At 32.4% G+C, this 19,301-nt stretch overlaps 2 protein-coding genes across 2 annotated transcripts; one reads left to right on the plus strand and one right to left on the minus strand.

Moving 5' to 3' along the window:
- Window positions 1-5,157: 5,157 nt before the first annotated feature.
- LOC134256339 (uncharacterized) lies at window positions 5,158-9,321 on the plus strand. The gene is made up of 9 exons (XM_062738987.1): window positions 5,158-5,208; window positions 5,364-5,531; window positions 5,784-6,010; window positions 6,140-6,305; window positions 6,409-7,413; window positions 7,596-7,761; window positions 7,912-8,192; window positions 8,571-8,756; window positions 8,955-9,321. The coding sequence occupies exons 1-9, from the start codon at window positions 5,158-5,160 to the stop codon at window positions 9,237-9,239; spliced, it is 2,535 nt and encodes an 844-aa protein (XP_062594971.1). The 3' UTR covers window positions 9,240-9,321.
- A 290-nt stretch (window positions 9,322-9,611) lies between these two features.
- On the minus strand, window positions 9,612-19,100 carry LOC134256340 (uncharacterized). Its single transcript, XM_062738988.1, has 3 exons — window positions 18,634-19,100; window positions 11,193-11,565; window positions 9,612-10,974 (listed from the first exon to the last, which is right to left on the minus strand). The coding sequence occupies exons 1-3, from the start codon at window positions 18,793-18,795 to the stop codon at window positions 10,001-10,003; spliced, it is 1,509 nt and encodes a 502-aa protein (XP_062594972.1). The 5' UTR covers window positions 18,796-19,100; the 3' UTR covers window positions 9,612-10,000.
- Between the last annotated feature and the right edge of the window lie 201 nt (window positions 19,101-19,301).

The following is a 19,301-nucleotide window of genomic DNA, read 5'->3' on the forward strand; positions in this document are numbered from 1 at the left end:
ATTTTTAGCAATTTACGGTATTTCAGCTAATATTAGAAATGTCAAGAGACTGCAATTCAGAATTGTGATTTTTCACCTTTACAATGGCTACAAAGGTGCATCTAATATACATGTACACTCACGTAAACCTGCAGCGTGTTTGTCTGGCTAGAATGAAATTTAAATCTATTGATTTTTTTAAATAACCGCATTTTGTGTCTTCAATAAACCCTATCTAGATCATCTATCACGCGAGTTTTATGCAGTAGTAAACAAAGATTATTTATAGTGACTTGGATATAAAGTAATTGTAACTAGTGCTAATTGTAACGGGAACCGTTACAGATGTTCCCCAAACGCTCCCCAACTCCTTTTTGGTGCCATATTCCCTGTAAGCTTCATTAAATAAGACAAACTCTGTGCATTTTTGACTTTAACAACGTTTTCTCAGAAGGATACCAATTGTATTCAAATTTTAGCATTGCACCCGTGCGCATGTGAATGCATGTGCGTTATGATCATATCATCTACACTATCTACATATCTTAATATACTATATATTAAAACATTCAGTCCAAAAGTATGAAAATCACTCTTTGTCGTTCCAAATGCACGCACGTGCGTGCACGTGCATGATGAAACCTTCTTGTAGGAGTCCCTTATATCTATCTATATTCTAAATCCCATCCTGTTTGTTTGAAAAACAAGGGAGTTATAGCCATTTCAAGTTTAAGCCAATCAGATTGCAGCAAACGTGCATGCGCGTGATTTCATGATTGTTTTTCCACATCATACTGTAGTATATCGTAATGCATGACTATATTTTAAATTTCAAAGCATTTTCAAAAAACAAAGGAGATATAGCCATTTAAAGTTTCAGCCAATCAGATTGCAGCACGCGGGCATGCGCATGCTTTCATGAAAATTCTTATATATCACGCTGTAGATCTTCATAATGTAGGTATATGTTCAAAATTTCAAAGGATTTTGACAAGAAACAAGAAAGATATTGAGACTTTAGTTTCAGCCAATCAGAGCGAAGCGCACGTGCATGCGCGTGAGATCGTACTTTTTTGACCATGTCATTTTGTCTATTTCTAATATATACTTATAATATGAATTTCAAATCATTTCATCAATAATTTAAATAGTTACGTCTGTATCAATTATATTGGACATTTCTCGTGTTTTCATGCAAGCACATGTGCATGCACATGCTTTCATGAAAAATCTTATACTACAGGCTGTAGATCTGTCTAATGTATGAATATGTTCAAAATTTCAAATGATTTTATCAAAAAACAAAAAAGATATTGAGACTTTAGTTTCAGCCAATCAAAGCGAAGTGCACGTGCATGCACGTGCGATCTTCTATTGTCATCTTGTGCATACTGCTAATATATCCTTACATTATAAGTTTCAAAACATTTCGTCACAAAATAAAAAAGGTAAGGCATTATATATTGGTCATTTTAAGTTTTGCATTTACGTGCGCGCAAAATGACCTTGATTCGCAAATCTACATAAATGCCTACTTACCCTAAAAAGGTTTTAAGTCATGTGTAGTTTACAAGATCACGGAAAAGATTTTCCCAGGAAGAAAAATAATAATAATAATAATAAGAACTAGAAAGTCTGCTATTGCAAGCAATAGCATATGTCGCCCCGTACTGGAAAGACTTTCATTTTTATCATCACTTAAACAATGGTCCATTAGCTAAGCTTGGACAACCATCGAGAATCCTTTGTTGATTAATTTACATCCCATTTTATTTTTACGGTAGGAGAAGAAAGTATGCAGGAAAAAATTACAAGTTCCTAAATTTGCAGACTTGCATAAAAGAAAAGATGTGAACTGATCATACTTGTTAATTGGCAGTATCTTTCCTACCAAAAAAGCTTGGCAAATGTATTTTTTTAAGAAGATACGAATCATTCTGTGTATTATAAAGTTAGAACTCTGAAATTTCACTTTCATTTTTAGAGGTTTTGCCGGAAAACGAATCTGACATGCCACCTTCAATTCGAGCATTTCTGCATTGTACAGGGCTGATGTTTCTTATGAGATGATAAATCATGTGTAAACTTTCTCAGTTTAGCGGAATCGTGAACATTTTCGGCGAGATGAATGTTTTGTTTACAGTAGTGATCAAGGCTTAGCGCACTTGTAGGAGCGGATCCTAGGATTTATGAATGAATAAAAACTATGGAAATAACGTACCAATTTTCTAATTTATACTTGCACTATCTAATGAAATTAATAATATACAAGTTATAGATATACAAAAAAATGCGAAATGCTAATAAATGCAGTTGCGTTATTTTATATATAGATAAAATAAAATAATTATAAAATAAACAGAAGAAGAATGAAGGTTGGCAAACTATGAAATCAAATCAGGAGAACTGAATTTTAAGAATGAAACTTTTAAAACGTTACTTGTAAGTTGTATATGTTAGATAAACAAAGATTATTTAAAGTAAGGGACTCGTATTTCAAATATAAACAATTATTTTAAAAGTAAAAATCACTTTGACACATTGCAAGGAATTAACATTGAAAGTTTCATAACGATTGCTTGAGTAGTAATTGAGAAAATCGAAATTAAAGAATTTTAAAATGGCAATATCGAGTATTTGAAAATTTTAAATACTACAGATACTAATCATTAAAATAAAAAGAGTTTCATTACGAACGTTTAAGGGACCAGAGAGAACACTCTCGGACAAAATTTGCAAGGTTTCCATGGCAACGGTAGACATAATGGAACTGAACGACCTCACTGAAAAACTACAACCAGTGATCGTCCTTTGAGGAAAGTTTAAGCCATTCATTCGAGTAAAAAAAACATGCGTACAATAGAATGTCTGACTTCTGTTCGGGGCGACATAATAATAATAATAAGAAACAGAGTAAAAACAATATGTTCCCCAACTTCGTTTGGGGAACATAATAATGATCTTGAAAAGAAGTATTGAACTTGAGCGAAAACAACATAATGGTTTGCAAAAATAATCAACTACGTTTAAATTCATTCAGTCTAAGAGAATTCTGATCTGTTAATGTACCATTATAAAAAAAAAATTAAGTGAAAGAACACAGCAAAAATTTAATAAACAAAAGATCTTATGAAGTAAATAAGTTCGATATTAAAAATAAATGCCGGACGTTTTAGAGTGGTACATATATGCAGGAAAAGAACAATTCTATTTAACATTGACCTAAATCAAGGAATGATACAAATCAAAGAATTACTACATTGTACTTACCTGTTTGATTTAAGTCTTCAATTTATATATAACACAGTAAACGGTATTTAACTTCCGGGTAACAAATAACTGTCAATCGAGGTTTCTGGTCGAAGACGTTGTTTCTTACTGCGGAATCAATATCTATTTTAAATGTCCAACTACGGTTCGTCTGTTAACAATTAGAGTAACTCATTTTAGATAAAATCCTTACATACCAGTAGTTGATAAAACTGTAAGAAACAAGATTTATATATGCTAGTCTACAAAATCAAGTACTCTTAGGTTAGCTGGACAAAAATTAGTGATATCTGTAATAAATTATTCCCTTTTCCTACTCTGGTATATTACGAGAAATAAACGCTTGTAATGGAATACTTATTCAAAGTAAATAAGTTGTAATCACAGAAACAGAAACGAGGTATGATGTAAATTTATGTTTAATTTGATTTTAAAAAAATATAAGTAGCTTTTCTGACTGTCAAAATTGACATAAAATAGCTGTTTCAGTAAATCAATAATGACTATTGCTCTGTATTTTGTATGTTGATGTTGTTTGACGTCCCTCTGAGAATTTTCCCCTCATATTGAGACGCGACCACTTGTCAGGGGTGGTTGAAAATTAAAATCTGTAATCTGCTCTTAGGGCCTTTAGCATGATGGGGCTTTTTTATGCCACCAACTGCTGCAACACGGTTTCTTCCGGGAGACCGTTCACCTTGCTCCTTAGTTTGATTCAAACCTTGGAAGACAGATAAACTCCTTACTCCTTGACTATGAGACAACACTCTAACCATAGCGCCACTCAGGGCGAATTATTTATTTAGAATATATGGTAATTAGCTTTAAATGAACGTATTTCGAATATGGCAACACGTTATAACTGCGTTAAAATTCCTTATTTGTGTCGGAAAATTGAAAAAAAAACACATTTTACTGAGAAATGTCAAAACTTACTGCATCTAAGTTTAAGCTGATACAAAGGCAGTCTGACTAAAGCCAGCCCCTACTGTTTCACTTAAGAAGTGAATAGAAGGAGCTGGTTTTAGTCAGACTGATATAAAGGGTGATTGTATTGTTCATCAATAATTTCACAAATTCTCTGTACATAAGTAAAGAAATGCAATACACAAAAAGGCATTACAAAACGGTAAAAGCACCTAGGAGTATTCAAACTTAAATTGGAAATTCTCACCTTCATATGTCTACTTATACTTAAATATGAAAATATATTGGAAGTGCTTATGTTTCTCTCGGCACATACACTGTGGTTGCTTTGATATAACGGGCTTAGTAAATAAAAAGAATATAAAAACCACGGTTAGTTCCAATGCCTGCTTCTGAATTGAATGCAATATTTGTCAAACTGTTGAATGCTCTGCTGTCTCGTTATTGTCAAAATGGAATTCGAGAACTCGCACTTTTCAAAATGAAACAAAAAAGACAAGATTTGACCATTAATCATACTTACATAAAGAACATTGGGTTCTCGAGAGGAATTTTTTTTAATGTTGTGATCAAAACCCTATTTGCTTGCTTCAATCAAATACCTATGTTTCTTCAGTATTGAAGTATTGCGCAGATATGTACGATTCACAAATTGATATAGGGATTTGAAATTTTGTTTGTTCTTTAATTGAACTTGTTACCCTATGTAGTCCTTCTTGTTGTCAAGCCTAATACTCTTTAGAAAATACAAAAATGGACGAGGATACGAAAGGTTAACCTGGAATTGTTGAAAGAGGTAAAGTTTTGATTTAATTCATTTACTTATCTTTTTCCAATATCGTAATTGAATGCATGTTCTAAGCGGTTTTATATTTAATTTTAAGAATTGTATTATTAATTTTAGTAAAATTATATAACCCCTATTTTTTTTACACTATCGTAGATATAATTCAGAAAACTTAACTTCTGTATGTAGAATTAATGGGTGGAAATAGCAGTAAATCCGAGGATAAATCATCTCCTCCAAAACAGGTATGGCTTTAGTTTCCTATATTCTGACCATTCCAGTCGCATAAATCAATTACCTAAACAGACAGCTTATAAATTTTTAATCGGTAAAATAACCGCCTGAATTATTGCAAAACGCGATAGATTACAGCCAAATTCATAGCAAGAATATGTTTCAGGATAGATATCGAAAGAGAGAAAGTGATGGAAACACTGCCAGAACAATTCAGGTTAAACCTCAGACAATACATAGACCTAGGGTAAAACCCCTGCCCCCAAAGACCACACGAAAAGATATTTTCAACAAGGATTTGCTCCGGGAGGCAACCAAAAATGCTCATCAACAGGTTAGTATTCTGAGGTGAAGGACTATGAATGAACTTACAGGTAAATTAGTTAAGTAGTAGTATTTCATTAAATAAATAAGTGTACTGTTTTCGCATAATGTATTGCTTTTATAAATGAAAGAATTGAAAATATTTGGACAGTTTGAAGTTGAGATAAAGTATCAAATATTTGTCTGAATTTTACTAATGTTATTCCTAGAACCGAATGTACAATTCCATTGTCAATAAACCGAGAAACGTTTGTAAAAGTAGGTTTCTACAAAAGAACTGGGATCCTATCAATCCCTCGCAGAAAGTCTTACCAAAGGACTAAAGAATGACATGGAGAAAGCATGGACCCTCTACCTCTGGGTTATTAACTTGGACCTCAGTAGCCAAGAGTTTTCCAAAGCTGGCGCAAAGAACACGCCAAAAGGAGATCTTAGGGACATTACAAATGGAAAATCTCATATTGCTGACTTTTTCACGACTTTATGCAGGTGCGTCAACTTGTGCAAATATTCATTAACATAGAACACTCCGTTGGTACATTCTGCATTAAGCAATAGATGTATTTGATTACACTCTTCAAAGCTTATAATGATGAAGCCATTTCATCTTTGTTTTAGATGTGTTGATTTAAAGTGTGTAACCATTGAAGGACTTAAGAAAGATGACAACTTTGAAATTGGCTGGGCAGAGAAAAAACTAGTCAAAGGAAAATGGAACGCCGTGTTCGTAAAAGAAGAATGGAGATTTGTCCAGCTGGAGTTTGGAATTTCTACTAACTCTAAGGTTTAAGAGAGACAAGAACAATCATTTAGAAAACTTACAATATGCTTGAAATCTTATTTTGATATTTTGAGCATGCAATTTTACGTTTCTTTTATTTTTTCAGTGGAAATCTTTATATTTTTTCATTGATCCCGAAGACTTAATACAGTGGTGTCTTCCCAAAGAACAGGAATGGCAGTTGTTGTATACCCCAGTCACAAAGCACGATTTTCTCTCTAGGCCAAACTGTAGACGAAAATGTTTCGAAATGGGGGTCAAAGTCGTTCAACCTACACTTGGAAAATTGAAAGTTGATCAGGGAAGAATAAGTGTGGAAGTGTTTATTGACAAAAAACATTCACAGGATACTGTTCTTAATTATAAATTAATTAGCAAAAAGGCAAAAAATGAAAACGTGGAAACTGACACGCCGAGAAGCATAGGCAATACAACTACTAGATCAGGTGGAGAACTGACACAAAGAAGTTCTAAAGAGAAAGATGAAATCCGAACTATAGAACGTATGGATAAAACAGAGACTGAACAAAATGATAGCTCAAATTCACAGTCTCCATCAGATCTTAGGAAATATGTATTTATGAGTCGTGCTGATTCGCGAGTTGTGTTTGACGTGGAGTTTCCAGTTCCAGGGACGTATGTCCTTGACATTGAAGGACGAACTTTGAGTGAGAAAGGAGGCCATAATACCGAGTCCCTGCTATGTCAATTTAAGTTTTCTTGTAATAAATGTTCCTCACAAGATGAACGTTTCCCATTACCAGATACTCCTGAGATAGGTTGGGGGCCAACACCTCACTGCATGAGATACGGTGTCAGACCTGCATCTCATGGGTATGGACATATTTACATTTCACCCAAAGAAACTGTGAAAATTCGATTTGATTACAACGGAAAATACGAGTTTAAAACGAATATAATGAGTATGAAATCTTCAATTAATACAGAAAAAATGTCTACATGCACGATATCTCCAAATAAACTCACAGTTGAGGTCAATATTCCTGATGAAGGATATTATACCTTGAAGCTTTTTGCCAAAAAAGGAAATGATAGTGAATTTATCAACGTTATAAACTATATGCTTATATATGACCAGAAAAATGTCGAGGTACTGATTTGTTTTTATTCATGTTTGATTCACAAATTTAAAGTGTAATTCTGTTTTAAAATTTCATCTTGAATAGTTTTAAATTCTCGGTTATTTTCTTCCATGAAATAATGTGCAATGTAAACTAGTATGTATGTTCCTGGTTAGATATAAGCTTATACACATTTTTCTTTGATTTACAGAAGTATGATAAGCGAATGATGCGCGAAAGGTTGTCAAAAGCAACAGAGAATGGAACGGAAGTAGAAGTGGATGAAGCGTTGAGGAATTTTGAATTTTACAAAGTCCCTGACCATGGAGAAATACAAAAAGCAAAGCGGAAATTGAAATATTTTAAGGCTAAAAGAGGTTTCAAGGACAGATAACTCATCTCTTATTGTTCCTATATGAAATCTTATTGTAGCTTGACGATTAAAAGAAAACATAGGTGATATTGACTATAGATTAAGAATAACATGTATTTATTATGAATAACTTGGAAATTTTTTTTCTTGATAGAATTAACAGATGCTATGCAGCGAAGGAATGTGAAAGTTTTAGAGGCTGCAATTGAAAATGCGAAGAACTCTTCCAACGTGGATAAAATGAGGAACGATATCAAAAAGGCTGAAGTTCTACTTGCCAGGTTGAAAAAGCTGGAAGGATTTATCCATCCAATTACAAAAATTGAAAGCGACACTTTGTTGGAAGTACGACGGTACACCAATCCCAGACCAGCTATAAGAGATGTCTTAATAGCCACGTATATTCTACTTGGACACGACATAGAGGATGCTCAGGTATGAATTAAAGCTCCTTGAATATTTATAATAATATGTCAGGAATGTATGTATTATTTTGTTTTGGCTCTACTTTTGAATCAAATAAGTAAGTTAGCACTTCCCCAGGTTTCCCCAGTTTCAAATTAAGATAGTAGTCAATGTAGATAATTTTTTAAAGACTAAATTTGGGTCCATATACTAGTAGTGAAACTTCCAAACCTTATTCTTTGAAAGGACCTATTGGTATTCAAAATTTGATTTGATGTTGAAAACTTTAATATGGAAAAATGTTAATTTCATAAGCCTTTATACCCGGGGTATATCGATCCCTTTAGATAGCTACATGTAGCTAAGCGTCACATTTCTTTAAGGTAACTTTTCAATGACTACAAACAGAAATGGGAGTACGTACAGACACAGCTAACTAAGTCAGGACGAGATAGTCTTCAGTCATTGGTGCTTCACTGTGACACGGATTCTGTGCCTAGAGGCAGAGCAGAATACGCTGACCCGTTCCTGAAACCGTTAGACCTGAAAGCCGTTCGAGAAGCCAGCAACGAGGCAGCAGTGCTTTATCAATGGGTTTGTATTTTTTCGTCCTATGATATTTTTGAAAAAAATAATAGACTGCTAAGCTTTTGTATATCAGTTGACCATTGGTTGAAAAAATACATATTGTCTTAGACGAAAGTGTATGGTTAATCTCTTTTATTTATCTGATGATTTTTAATTTAATATGTACACCTGAAATATATTTATTGTAAACGTTGAACATTGTAGGCTTCCCATGTTATTGAAGTCAAATTAAAGGAAACAGAAAAAGAACCTGAAAAGCAGATCGAGGAACCAGAACGTGAAAGTATAGAAAATGTATCTGAACCTGAAGTCAAAATTAACTCTAAAAGGCAATCGGTTACATCTCGAACGTCATCTCTAAGATCTGTCCGACCCAAGATTGACTCTATACGGAAGAAGGATGATAAGGCAATAATTCCGAAAAAGTTCAAAGGTCAAACGGAAGCTGTTAGATCGTCCTCTGAACGTTTCCAGTGGCCAAAACGTTAATGTAGGAAAACCCTCGATATTGTCGGAAAAAATAGTCATGAGTTACATAAATGTATAAAGATCTTCTTCAGTTTGATGTGTATTTCTATGGTATTTAAGCTATTCCGATTTTAATTTTAAGTGTGTTAAGTAAAGACTAAAACATAAAAAGAATAAATCATTTCGATGTTCTGTGAACTTATTTTTGTTTTTAAACCTTGTTTAATTTTTGTTTCTTTTAAGAAGAACACACACACATTTGATTATAAATGATTTTACATTCCAAAAAACGAACACAAATATTTTATTATTTGGTTAACCAATTTGAAAAGTTCTCACATTGCAAGTACATGTTTATATTTAAATTTCATAAATGCGTATGCTTTTTCAAACTAGAAAAAAAAACAAATTATTTTGAGCATAGTAAGACAAACATTGTGGTTAACTTTAATTATCAATAAGTATAACTGAAAATAATAAAGTGTTGACTTGTAAGTACCAACCGGGTAATCAAATAAAAATAAGAGTCAACGTCTTTTTAGTACATTATTTACAGGTTATATTGCATGCAGATGTTTCTCCTATAAAAAATCAGTCATTGTATTTAATCATATCAATATATCTCTTCATTGAATGGATTTCTTCTTTGGAAAGCACAACAGCAATGCAGACGCTGTTAAAACTGACACGTTATGCATCACTTTCACGGCTTTCGTATAAATAACTTCATTATTTGTAAGTCACATTTGATTAATAGTATTATTGATCAGCGCTGCCTGTCGCTATATCCCCCACATCTCACACGTGCAAATGTCGGAGGGACAGAAATCCATTTGGTTTGGTTTACAGTTCCTCATACATAAGTTATTTGTATGTTGATCCCACGCATCAATTGCAAAGCACCTTTGGCCGGTATTAGAAGGTGACGTATTTCCTTTCACAAAAATACGTTTGCTCGCAGGACAAGTACACATACACATTGACATGGGACAATGTCCTTGTGGACAGATGGATGAGCAGAATCGGTCATTTGACCGTCCATCTCCCCACATAGTGTTTCCTTTACATGTCGGTTGTGCACTTTCTGGACATTCTATGTACGCATTATCACCTCCAGTCTCACCGCCTGCTAGTGTTGACAATATGGCGGCGGTAGCCATGACAGATTGAGCAGTGTAATACTGTCCTGCTGCAGCGGCCTGTGAAGTGGAAGGCCCCGGTTGCCTCGAAATTCCAGCTGAGTTGAAATCAAGGAGAGAAGGTTCATTTGGACTAATAAAATCATTAAAGAAAGGATTGTATGCAGGTCCAAAGTTCTGATTTGTAGATGTCTGTGCTTTGAACTTGTTTTGTGCTGGTTGCCTGTTATTAATTGCATCAAAATGTGGTGATGGGTCAATGAATAAAGTGCTTTGGCCGATGAGATCTAAAAACACTCGATCGGCAAGGGCTTCTTGAAAATTTTCATTATTGAATACCGCTTCGTTGTATTGATGGGGTTGGTACTGTTGAGCAACTTCAGTGTATGGTGTTTGAGCAACTTCGGGAATTTGTTGCTTCATGACTTTGGTTCTCGTTACAGTCAGTTTGGGTACCTTTGGTTTCTTAGTGACTTGTGGACTCTTGGCTGCTGGTTTGGGGATTCGGTTAATAGCCTTATCTCCAATGGCGATATCTGCACAGTTTACGAAATATTCTTGAGGTCCACAACCAAAGCATTCTTTTCCTGTGCGTTTATCAATCCCCCTGTTTTGTGCTGCAACAAAAATATGTTTTGTACTATATACCCCAGTATATATTACATAAGCAAAATATGCATATGAATAACTGCACCTAAAACTGTACAACTTTACTGGCCAAAATGTTATACCCATTGAAATGAAGTTTTAAGTGTCCAGGTTTTCATAAACGATAATTGTTATTCCTTTATTATCGAAAGTGTGGGGACAAAATAGAATTTAAAATAAAAATTACCTGCTCTCCATTTCCACTGTAGTACGCATTGTGAGCACCTTAAATGTGGGGGAAGCATAAGCTGCAAATCTACCATGACAGTTTTGTCATCATAAAGCATAAATCGCTTTCCATATCCAATTATATTTAACACGTGCTTATCTAAGCAGGCTTCGGTAATGGGGGTGTAGGGGTCATTCTGTGGGCAGAGACGAAATTCGAAATATCCTTTATGATTTGTCGTCAGTTCTATGGTGATGTTAATTGGTGAACCCACTTTGTATTGCTTGGTAATTATTCCAAGAGCATACTTCCCTCCAGCCTCGTTTTCGCGAGGTCCAAGATACGGGTCACCACATATTCCACATTTACCATTTGCTTTTTCCATCATTTCCTAAGGATAAAACATACAGTAATATAAAAAGGTAGCATTTGGAAGTCACGAATTCATTAAAAAAATATATGAAAGGTATGAATATTCAATATTTCTTTCCGTTGTACTCCTAGAAGCAATGGTTTAAGGAATAGAAAGACAGTATATAATTTCAGAAACTTAAAAGTACCAAGGAATGGAATGCAAAGCCAAAGCAGTTCAACATGCAACGGATCCTTTGATGAATATAAAGGTTGTAATTTTGCAAAGTTATTGAGGAATTATTGAGGAATATATTTGCTTTCTCCAAAATTCTTCGACAGTCGTGTTCCCACTATTTTTTTTTAAATAAAAGCCTCCCTAACATGAAAGATTTGTCGTCCAGATTTTGATTTTTTTTCAAATTGACTTATTTTCTGGGGATTGTAGGGAGCAATTTGAATAAAAAATCAAACACAATTACATAAAAAAAATTCACAGTGGCTGATAAAACAGAAAACAATTTTAGTAACCAAATCCAGATTGTTTTAAGCATATTTAGAATAGAACAGTTTTAAAAATTGAATTATTTTTCCTTATTGTTGGTGATAACAAAGTTTTGTTAAGGTGCAGATTAGGATCCTAGGTGAGATAATGCAATATTTATTGTCAGTTTTTTTAACATGCTTTATTAGCTCTTTTCATTAACTATAAATAACACATGTACGAGGGGTTATCAAAAAGTTCGTGGACTGAGGCTATAAAATTAATACTATACTGCCTGAACTTACAAAATTTATAAGGAACCTAAGACAACAAAAAATAAAGAAATGTTGAAAATTTTAGCTTGATACGTTCATTATTCCCCAAATTATTATAAAATAAAGACGACATTATATGATCACCCGGCGCCGTCGCCGTTTAGTTTCATGAGGTCCACCAACGTCATTATTTTTTCGATGTCCGCTTTTTCTACCTCGTATACTTATTTTGATGAGATTCCATAGAGCTGAGTAATGACTTCAACCCGTCTTGTTTTTATGACTTAACAATATCATCAACAGCAGCTTACAGTGCATATATTATTGCAAATATACACTGGGAGACATCCTCGCTTGATTGTGCCAGCATATTTTTTGTTGAAGTTCAGTATAGCTATAAAACACATGATCAACGTCATTATTTGACGTGATAGATTTTTCAAACCTTGACTACAAATCGACATTAACTTTGCATCACTTTTCTCTCTGAATCTATTTTGGCAATTGAAAACAAGTAATCTGGATGCAATTTTATTCTCCGTAGCCAGTTTAAAATTTTCCTAGGTGTATACCAATTTTTCAAGGAGCAAAACTTATAGAATGTTGGAAAATGAAACCCCTCCCCCCTTTTGACGTCATTTTCAAGGCAATATTTGTTTGGATACTCCATGTAAAATTTACAATAAAATTTCATAAAACTTCCAGAATAAGGTAAAAATTTCATATTTTGTGGAACAATAGTGTCCCAACACATACCCGAACTAACGGAATTTTTGGATGTCAAATGTTCATATTAAAATAATTTGTCTTACTTGCATTTAGGTCGGAAAAAACGTAGTTTTGGAGGTTGCACCGCCTGGACATACCACTGCTTACAAAAACTTTACTAATTTATTTAAAAATAAAATTTATGATTTGTGGTTTATTGTATAGATAGAAAAGATGATAATAACTAAATATTTTAAAATTCATTGATTTACCTAAAGCGGTTTTAATTTTATGGTGCTAGTCCACGAACTTATTGATAGCCCCTCGTATTAGTTAGCTACCTTTCATTGTTACTGCTTTTGGCTAAAAAAATCTATTTTCTTGACAATTGATTTATAAAAGAAGTAATGAATTCTAACTTTCTTAACTCTTCATCGTTTATTAATATGTTATTCGTATTCTCTATAAAAACAACAGAAATTCAAATCGGGAGTACAATGAATATTCAAGATGGCCATACTTTGTTGTCAGTTGGTACAATTGTGCCTACTCATCAAGAACATCAACCACTAAACCACAGAACGCATTCTAGGTCTTATAAAGCTTACATATTGATTGCACTTTAATGCATCTCAGGTTAAGCTTAAGCATTTGTGGTAAAGCTTTCCATTGTGTGGACACGAAATGAGTTCATACCTTGCCAAGCCAAAAAATATGTTCATATCTTTATTTGCAAGTATATGTTATATTTCAAACTAAGTGTGACTGCTTAAAAATTTTTTTTGATATGCATATGTCATCACAAAATACTAAAGGCTAATGTCAATATACACTGTATTTTTTTTAAGTAATCGGACAAAGACTGCATGGTTCCAACCATTAACCTTATATATACCGAGGGAAAACAATGTAATAAATTCTATTTTCATGTGTTACATGTACGTCTATAAAAAGCAGGTCTTTTGTAAATATTTATATGGAAGTTATTTTTAATCTAATATGTTAAGACATTTATGATGATGATAAATATTCTATTTATAATTCTGCAATGGCTAATGTAAAATAATAAAATATAAGAACATGACGGATTGCGGAACCGAAGCTATCGCCCCATAGGGAAAAGACATCCTTTTCCTTACACAACTGTTATTTTTTGTGATTTAATGCCCATCTTAATTGTCAACATATGCTTTAAATCTATCATTAAAATCATTGTATCATTACATCCTCATTAGCAATGTCTATCTTGAAGATGTATCGTTTTAAAAATGGCGAATGCTGCATCAAATGAAAGAAAAAAGAATTGTATCTTGGCAAAATTGACAGCCAAGCAAAGTTTTTCCTTCCCAGTGAACGCATTTCAATATTTTTGTTTACTATATGTTCAAGTATTTGTGAGATATCCGTTCCATCTCTTGTTTGTTCCTCAAAAGATTTGGGCAAAACTAATGTCCTATTAAAGAAATAAATTTCACATCTGACTAAAAATTGTTTTTAACATTTCTAAATGTAAAATGATTGTTCTTCATTTCATGTATTTTTACTAGTATATATATGTTCGATTTAAATGCATTAATTTTTTTTAATCTGAATGCATGAATGGCGTGAAACAGAATGGTTATAAACTTCAAAGTCTCGTGTTAATTAGTCGCATAACTGAAAGTCTTATCATTATCAGGGAAAGCGTCATATTTGACATATTTCCTTCAATAAATCAAAATCATTTAATTTGTCTCTTGAAGCCTAAAATGGTAAGATTCCATCATGTCATTTTCATGTTTATTAAGAAAAAGAATTGACCCTACAATGAAAAATAGAGATTTGAAGGCATGTAATAGCTTTAGAATTGCAAAAAGCACTCATTTTGAGAATACGTTATACGTTAACAGCATGAGAAATCGTAATTTGTTACTAAGTATATACACAATATACATAATTAAAGTATGGCGTTTTAACTCTTTTTATATATTCATATTTATTTATTTATATTATCAATTTTTTTTGCAATAGATATAAACATAAAAATATTTTTATCGATTATAAGCTGTACAACAAATGAAATATTTATTTACATACACTTTGTAAACTTAGAATGGTACAGTGTTCTTAAAGTTTAATACATGCACCAAGAAATTTGAAGTAATGAAATTTGGTTTTTATATGTCTAAATATCATAGGGAATTCGGAAAAATGTTTATAAGACTACAAGTCTAAATCACTTCTGTACATATAGAACACTTATTTTCACCAAGTATTTTGGTATAAATACATGTAAATACAAGTAAATCCAAAACAGTTTTGTTTGTTTATTTATTCCTTAAATCATATGACTTATCAGATAACACAATTACAAAATATAAAGTTTTATATTTTACAATTTTCAAGGTTTTAGGTCATTTTTTAAATTTATAATGTAGCTAATTTAAAAAAAAAAGTGATGTACTGATGATATAAGCAATAATTAAAAAGAAATTAACATGCAGAATGGTCTCTTAAGTTATTACAATTATTAGAAATATTTTAAATTGCATTTTAAGTAGATATGCAGCTACCTAAGTGGCGTCGTCAATTGACCTTCTTAATCAAACTTTTGCACTGCAAAATGTGTTGAATAATATTATGTTTTAAGAATGCTTATCTATGCATTCCATCTAAATCTCTTTGAGTTTTGGAAATCTTCAAAATTTATGATGACCTTTCTCACTGAAATGCCTAATGTGAATGTATAAAATGAATAATGTTCGCTGTAACCAAAATTTTGATCAAAATTGTCTCATTTGATTGATTTAAGGTAAAACTTAACTGCGTTGTCTTTAACCCTGCATATTATAAATTCATTGAATGTCTCATATGGTCGCGGAGAACGTTTATATTTCATGTTTGTTGAATCAACGATCAAGAGCTGCAGTTATTTATTACATGTAAGCCATAATATTTAGTAACCCAGTACCGATAGTCAATTAAAAACAAACAAAAGAAATCAAAGACCAAAAAATGAGCACAATCTCTCTATGTATTGTCAGGAAGACGATTGACAAAATTTTTAAAACCGGTTCCATAGTAATTCCTCGAAGAAGTGGGATTTTTAAAGGGTACATTACTTGAAAATCTACACTTTAAAAATATTGTAAATATATATTAGGTCTGAACACTAAACATTATACTTAATGGGGAACTTGGTCGAATTCCTCTATTATTAAAGCGAAAATATTTACATTGTAAAAAAAAACTTTATTTTCTTAAATGATGGATGAACTTGTTATACAAAATCGTATGCAATGGCATCGATTCAGAACTTAGTTCATTGTATGTTTAAGGTATTTTAGATGAAAGTGAATTACACTGTATCTTATTTATGGACGACACAACAGATGCTCAGTTTATCATGGGTTTAAAAAGAAGTTAAAAGAATATTTGTTGACTAATATATCCAAAACTGGAAATTTAAAGTAATGTTTTTAATCGATGAAGTATATGAAGAGGCCGAATAATAATCAAGCTGAAAAGTCCAGTCAAGTAATATAAATCAGGCGCACAGCAGACACAGATGTCTAAGATATCAGAAATGGAATCAGTTAACATGTGGGAGTGGTAATCCCTTGCCTACCGAACAAACACCCGACGTCTGCTCCTTGTCATGATCGGGAAAGGAGCACAAGACGCGTGTGACCGGTTGCAAGTGGATACTCACTTCTTTATGGCACCTAATCCCATCTCTGGTGTTTTTGAGGTCCGTGTTTGCTCTGCTTCTATTTTGTATTATTTTATTGATCATGAATATTGCTCATTATCTCCATCTATTTATCTTTTCATTATTTTTTTTTTGTTTGTTTGTATGTATGTTTATTCATCCTGTGTGACTGTTTGTTTTAAGAAGGCTTACAATTGATTTCTAACACCTGTTTAACTATTGCCTGTCTTTATTGCTATATGTATCGTTTTTGCAATAAGTTACAATATTTTCTTTAAAATTTATCTGCAGGTAGAGCAAATAATCACAAACTCGTTATTAAAAATAATTTTACTTTCCACAGTTTCACAATATTCTTTTCAGACAATCTACTGTAATCCGGGATCGTGTTGCCTAAAAGCTTTGTCCTGTCGACAGTCGGCCATTTCGCCACACATTTGATGGACGCCTACCGCGGCCCGCAGTTCTCGTGTAGTTCATGACAGTAATGAACGTATAATTACCATCGCTTATTGTACACGCTTATTGTAACGACACATTGCGTGTAAATATAGATCCTTTTTATGTTAACGTTTACAATGTTAATTGGACAAGGTGGTCTAATTAAAATTTAACGTGCGAGGTATATAAATGTCATCTTTGAGTGTTCAATAAATGTTCCCAAGAAACCACATAACATGTACTTTATGAAAAGGAAATTTATGGAGGTTATTTTAATTTAGCATTTCTGAATGTCATAAATTGACAAAGTAATCAACTTTTAATTATTGAACTGTTAAAAACTTTTTGATTTATAAAAAAAACCTTGCATTCGTTTGAGTTACTAATAAAGAAAGGAAAATGCACAGTTCTTCCTTTTATTATATTCAATGTATAATGATCAATATAATTATTCAATATCATTTAGTGGTGTTTTTCCTTTTGGCAAGAAATTGCAAAAAACACTGAATTTAATGATTTACACGTGATACAAAAGATAGATTCAAATTTTATTTAAAAAATTTATGAAAATATGATTGTTGCAACTTTTCTAGAGACATACAAAGTCTTTCTTTTGTGGAAAAAAGAAGGCAAGTGTTTGTTGAATATACAAAGATTAAACACAGAGAACTGTATTTATTTATAAAAAGCCTTAAAGGTGCATAGACACAAATTTGAAGTTAATATTTTCTGTATAATATCACGACTTATATATTGTAATACCATTTCACAGGAAAAAATATTAAAAATCTTATTTCATCTAATAGTAATTTAAACTTTAAATTTTTGGATGCGTTTTATTGACACATCCTTTGCACTTTCACAAATTTTAATTTTATTCTTAATACTTAGGAAAACTTTGATTAAAAAATTGATACATTTTATTGTATTCAATAACAGATTTTTGATAAAATAAGATAATTTCATTAAGATAAAAAAAGATCCCAAAATTTATTAAATAGAAATTAATGTTGATATGCATAAATAAGTTTTCTTACGAAATAAAGTAATCAGCTATACGCCTTTTGCTCGTTTATGTCGATGCCTCGTAAACCTGTCCAGGAAAATCATTTACTTGCTATTGCTGGGCATATCGTTTCCGATTCTAACTCAGACGTGTGCCATTGGCTCAAGTGTTTTATTTATACATATACATCGTAAGAAACACAAAGAAATGCTTTTTATACAAATTCCGATATATTTCTGATATATTTGTTTTATGTTTTCGAGCAGTTCTTTGACTTTTTGTCCATAAAAAAATATTATACTTTATTAAAGAAACATAGCAACAATTTCGATATTATCTATTTCTTCTCTCCATATATTACTTTTTTAATATATACTAGTAGGGATAAAAATTAAATGTTTAGAATTTCATTACTTAAATTAATTTGTGCATTCAAAGGATAACGATTCTACATATTAAAGAGTAAATACTCCAGTTTACCCAAGAGTTAGTTTCAAACTTACCACAAAGCCTCCACAATTCAGTTCGTTGTCGTTATAATTTTTGGGTGTTTCAAATCCAACCCGCCACATTGATGATCTCATGGGTGGATCAATCATTCTTCCATGGGCATCCGTAAAATATATGTAACTCAGATAAACAATCAGTCCAAAAAAGAATTCCATAATTGCTTTGTGTTCGCGAAACCTTTTGATATTCTTGTTTTGAGCACAAAATTGATATAATTTATGAATACAGGTCCGAAACTTTTCTGAATGTCACTGCAACTCTTCGTTTAAAGATTCTCAAAATTAAAAATGTAGAAAAGCAAATGTTAATAAAAATAAAAGCCCATTCAACTAATTTTACGAACGTTTTGGGGCCTGTAGAACACAGTCTTGTGAGAGATGCCGGGGCTGTCATAGAATATAAGGCCCGACGGACCGGAAAGAATGGTGACATCTTAATATTGACGGCAAAGACTTCTGCGATCACAGGTCCCTTTAACCACTGTATTCTTAATCACGACTTCCTTATCAATTATTACAAATTCATATGGTATAATCTTCGGTCATCCACTTGTGCACGTTCTTATTGATATTGACTTAATCTTATTTTTCTTATTTCAATATCGTTGAAACAATTTTCTAGAACTATTGCAGTGAAAATGGTTGACCAAAATCTTACTCAA

Source organism: Saccostrea cucullata, unplaced genomic scaffold, assembly GCF_032062105.1.
Source record: "Saccostrea cucullata isolate Sc308-1 unplaced genomic scaffold, CSIRO_AGI_Scuc_v1 ctg5298, whole genome shotgun sequence".
NCBI classification, from domain to species: Eukaryota; Metazoa; Mollusca; class Bivalvia; order Ostreida; family Ostreidae; genus Saccostrea; species Saccostrea cuccullata.

Bases quoted from the DNA above. Each gene is read 5' to 3' on its own strand.
- LOC134256339 (XM_062738987.1), top strand. From the start codon at position 5,158: ATGGGTGGAAATAGCAGTAAATCCGAGGATAAATCATCTCCTCCAAAA. The intron at 6,306-6,408 runs GTTTAAGAGAGA...TTATTTTTTCAG, and splicing joins GAATTTCTACTAACTCTAAG to TGGAAATCTTTATATTTTTT. The intron at 7,414-7,595 runs GTACTGATTTGT...TTTGATTTACAG, and splicing joins ATGACCAGAAAAATGTCGAG to AAGTATGATAAGCGAATGAT.
- LOC134256340 (XM_062738988.1), bottom strand. From the start codon at position 18,795: ATGGAATTCTTTTTTGGACTGATTGTTTATCTGAGTTACATATATTTT. The intron at 11,566-18,633 runs GTAAGTTTGAAA...TTTTATCCTTAG, and splicing joins TGAATTGTGGAGGCTTTGTG to GAAATGATGGAAAAAGCAAA. The intron at 10,975-11,192 runs GTAATTTTTATT...TTTTTGTTGCAG, and splicing joins ACAGTGGAAATGGAGAGCAG to CACAAAACAGGGGGATTGAT.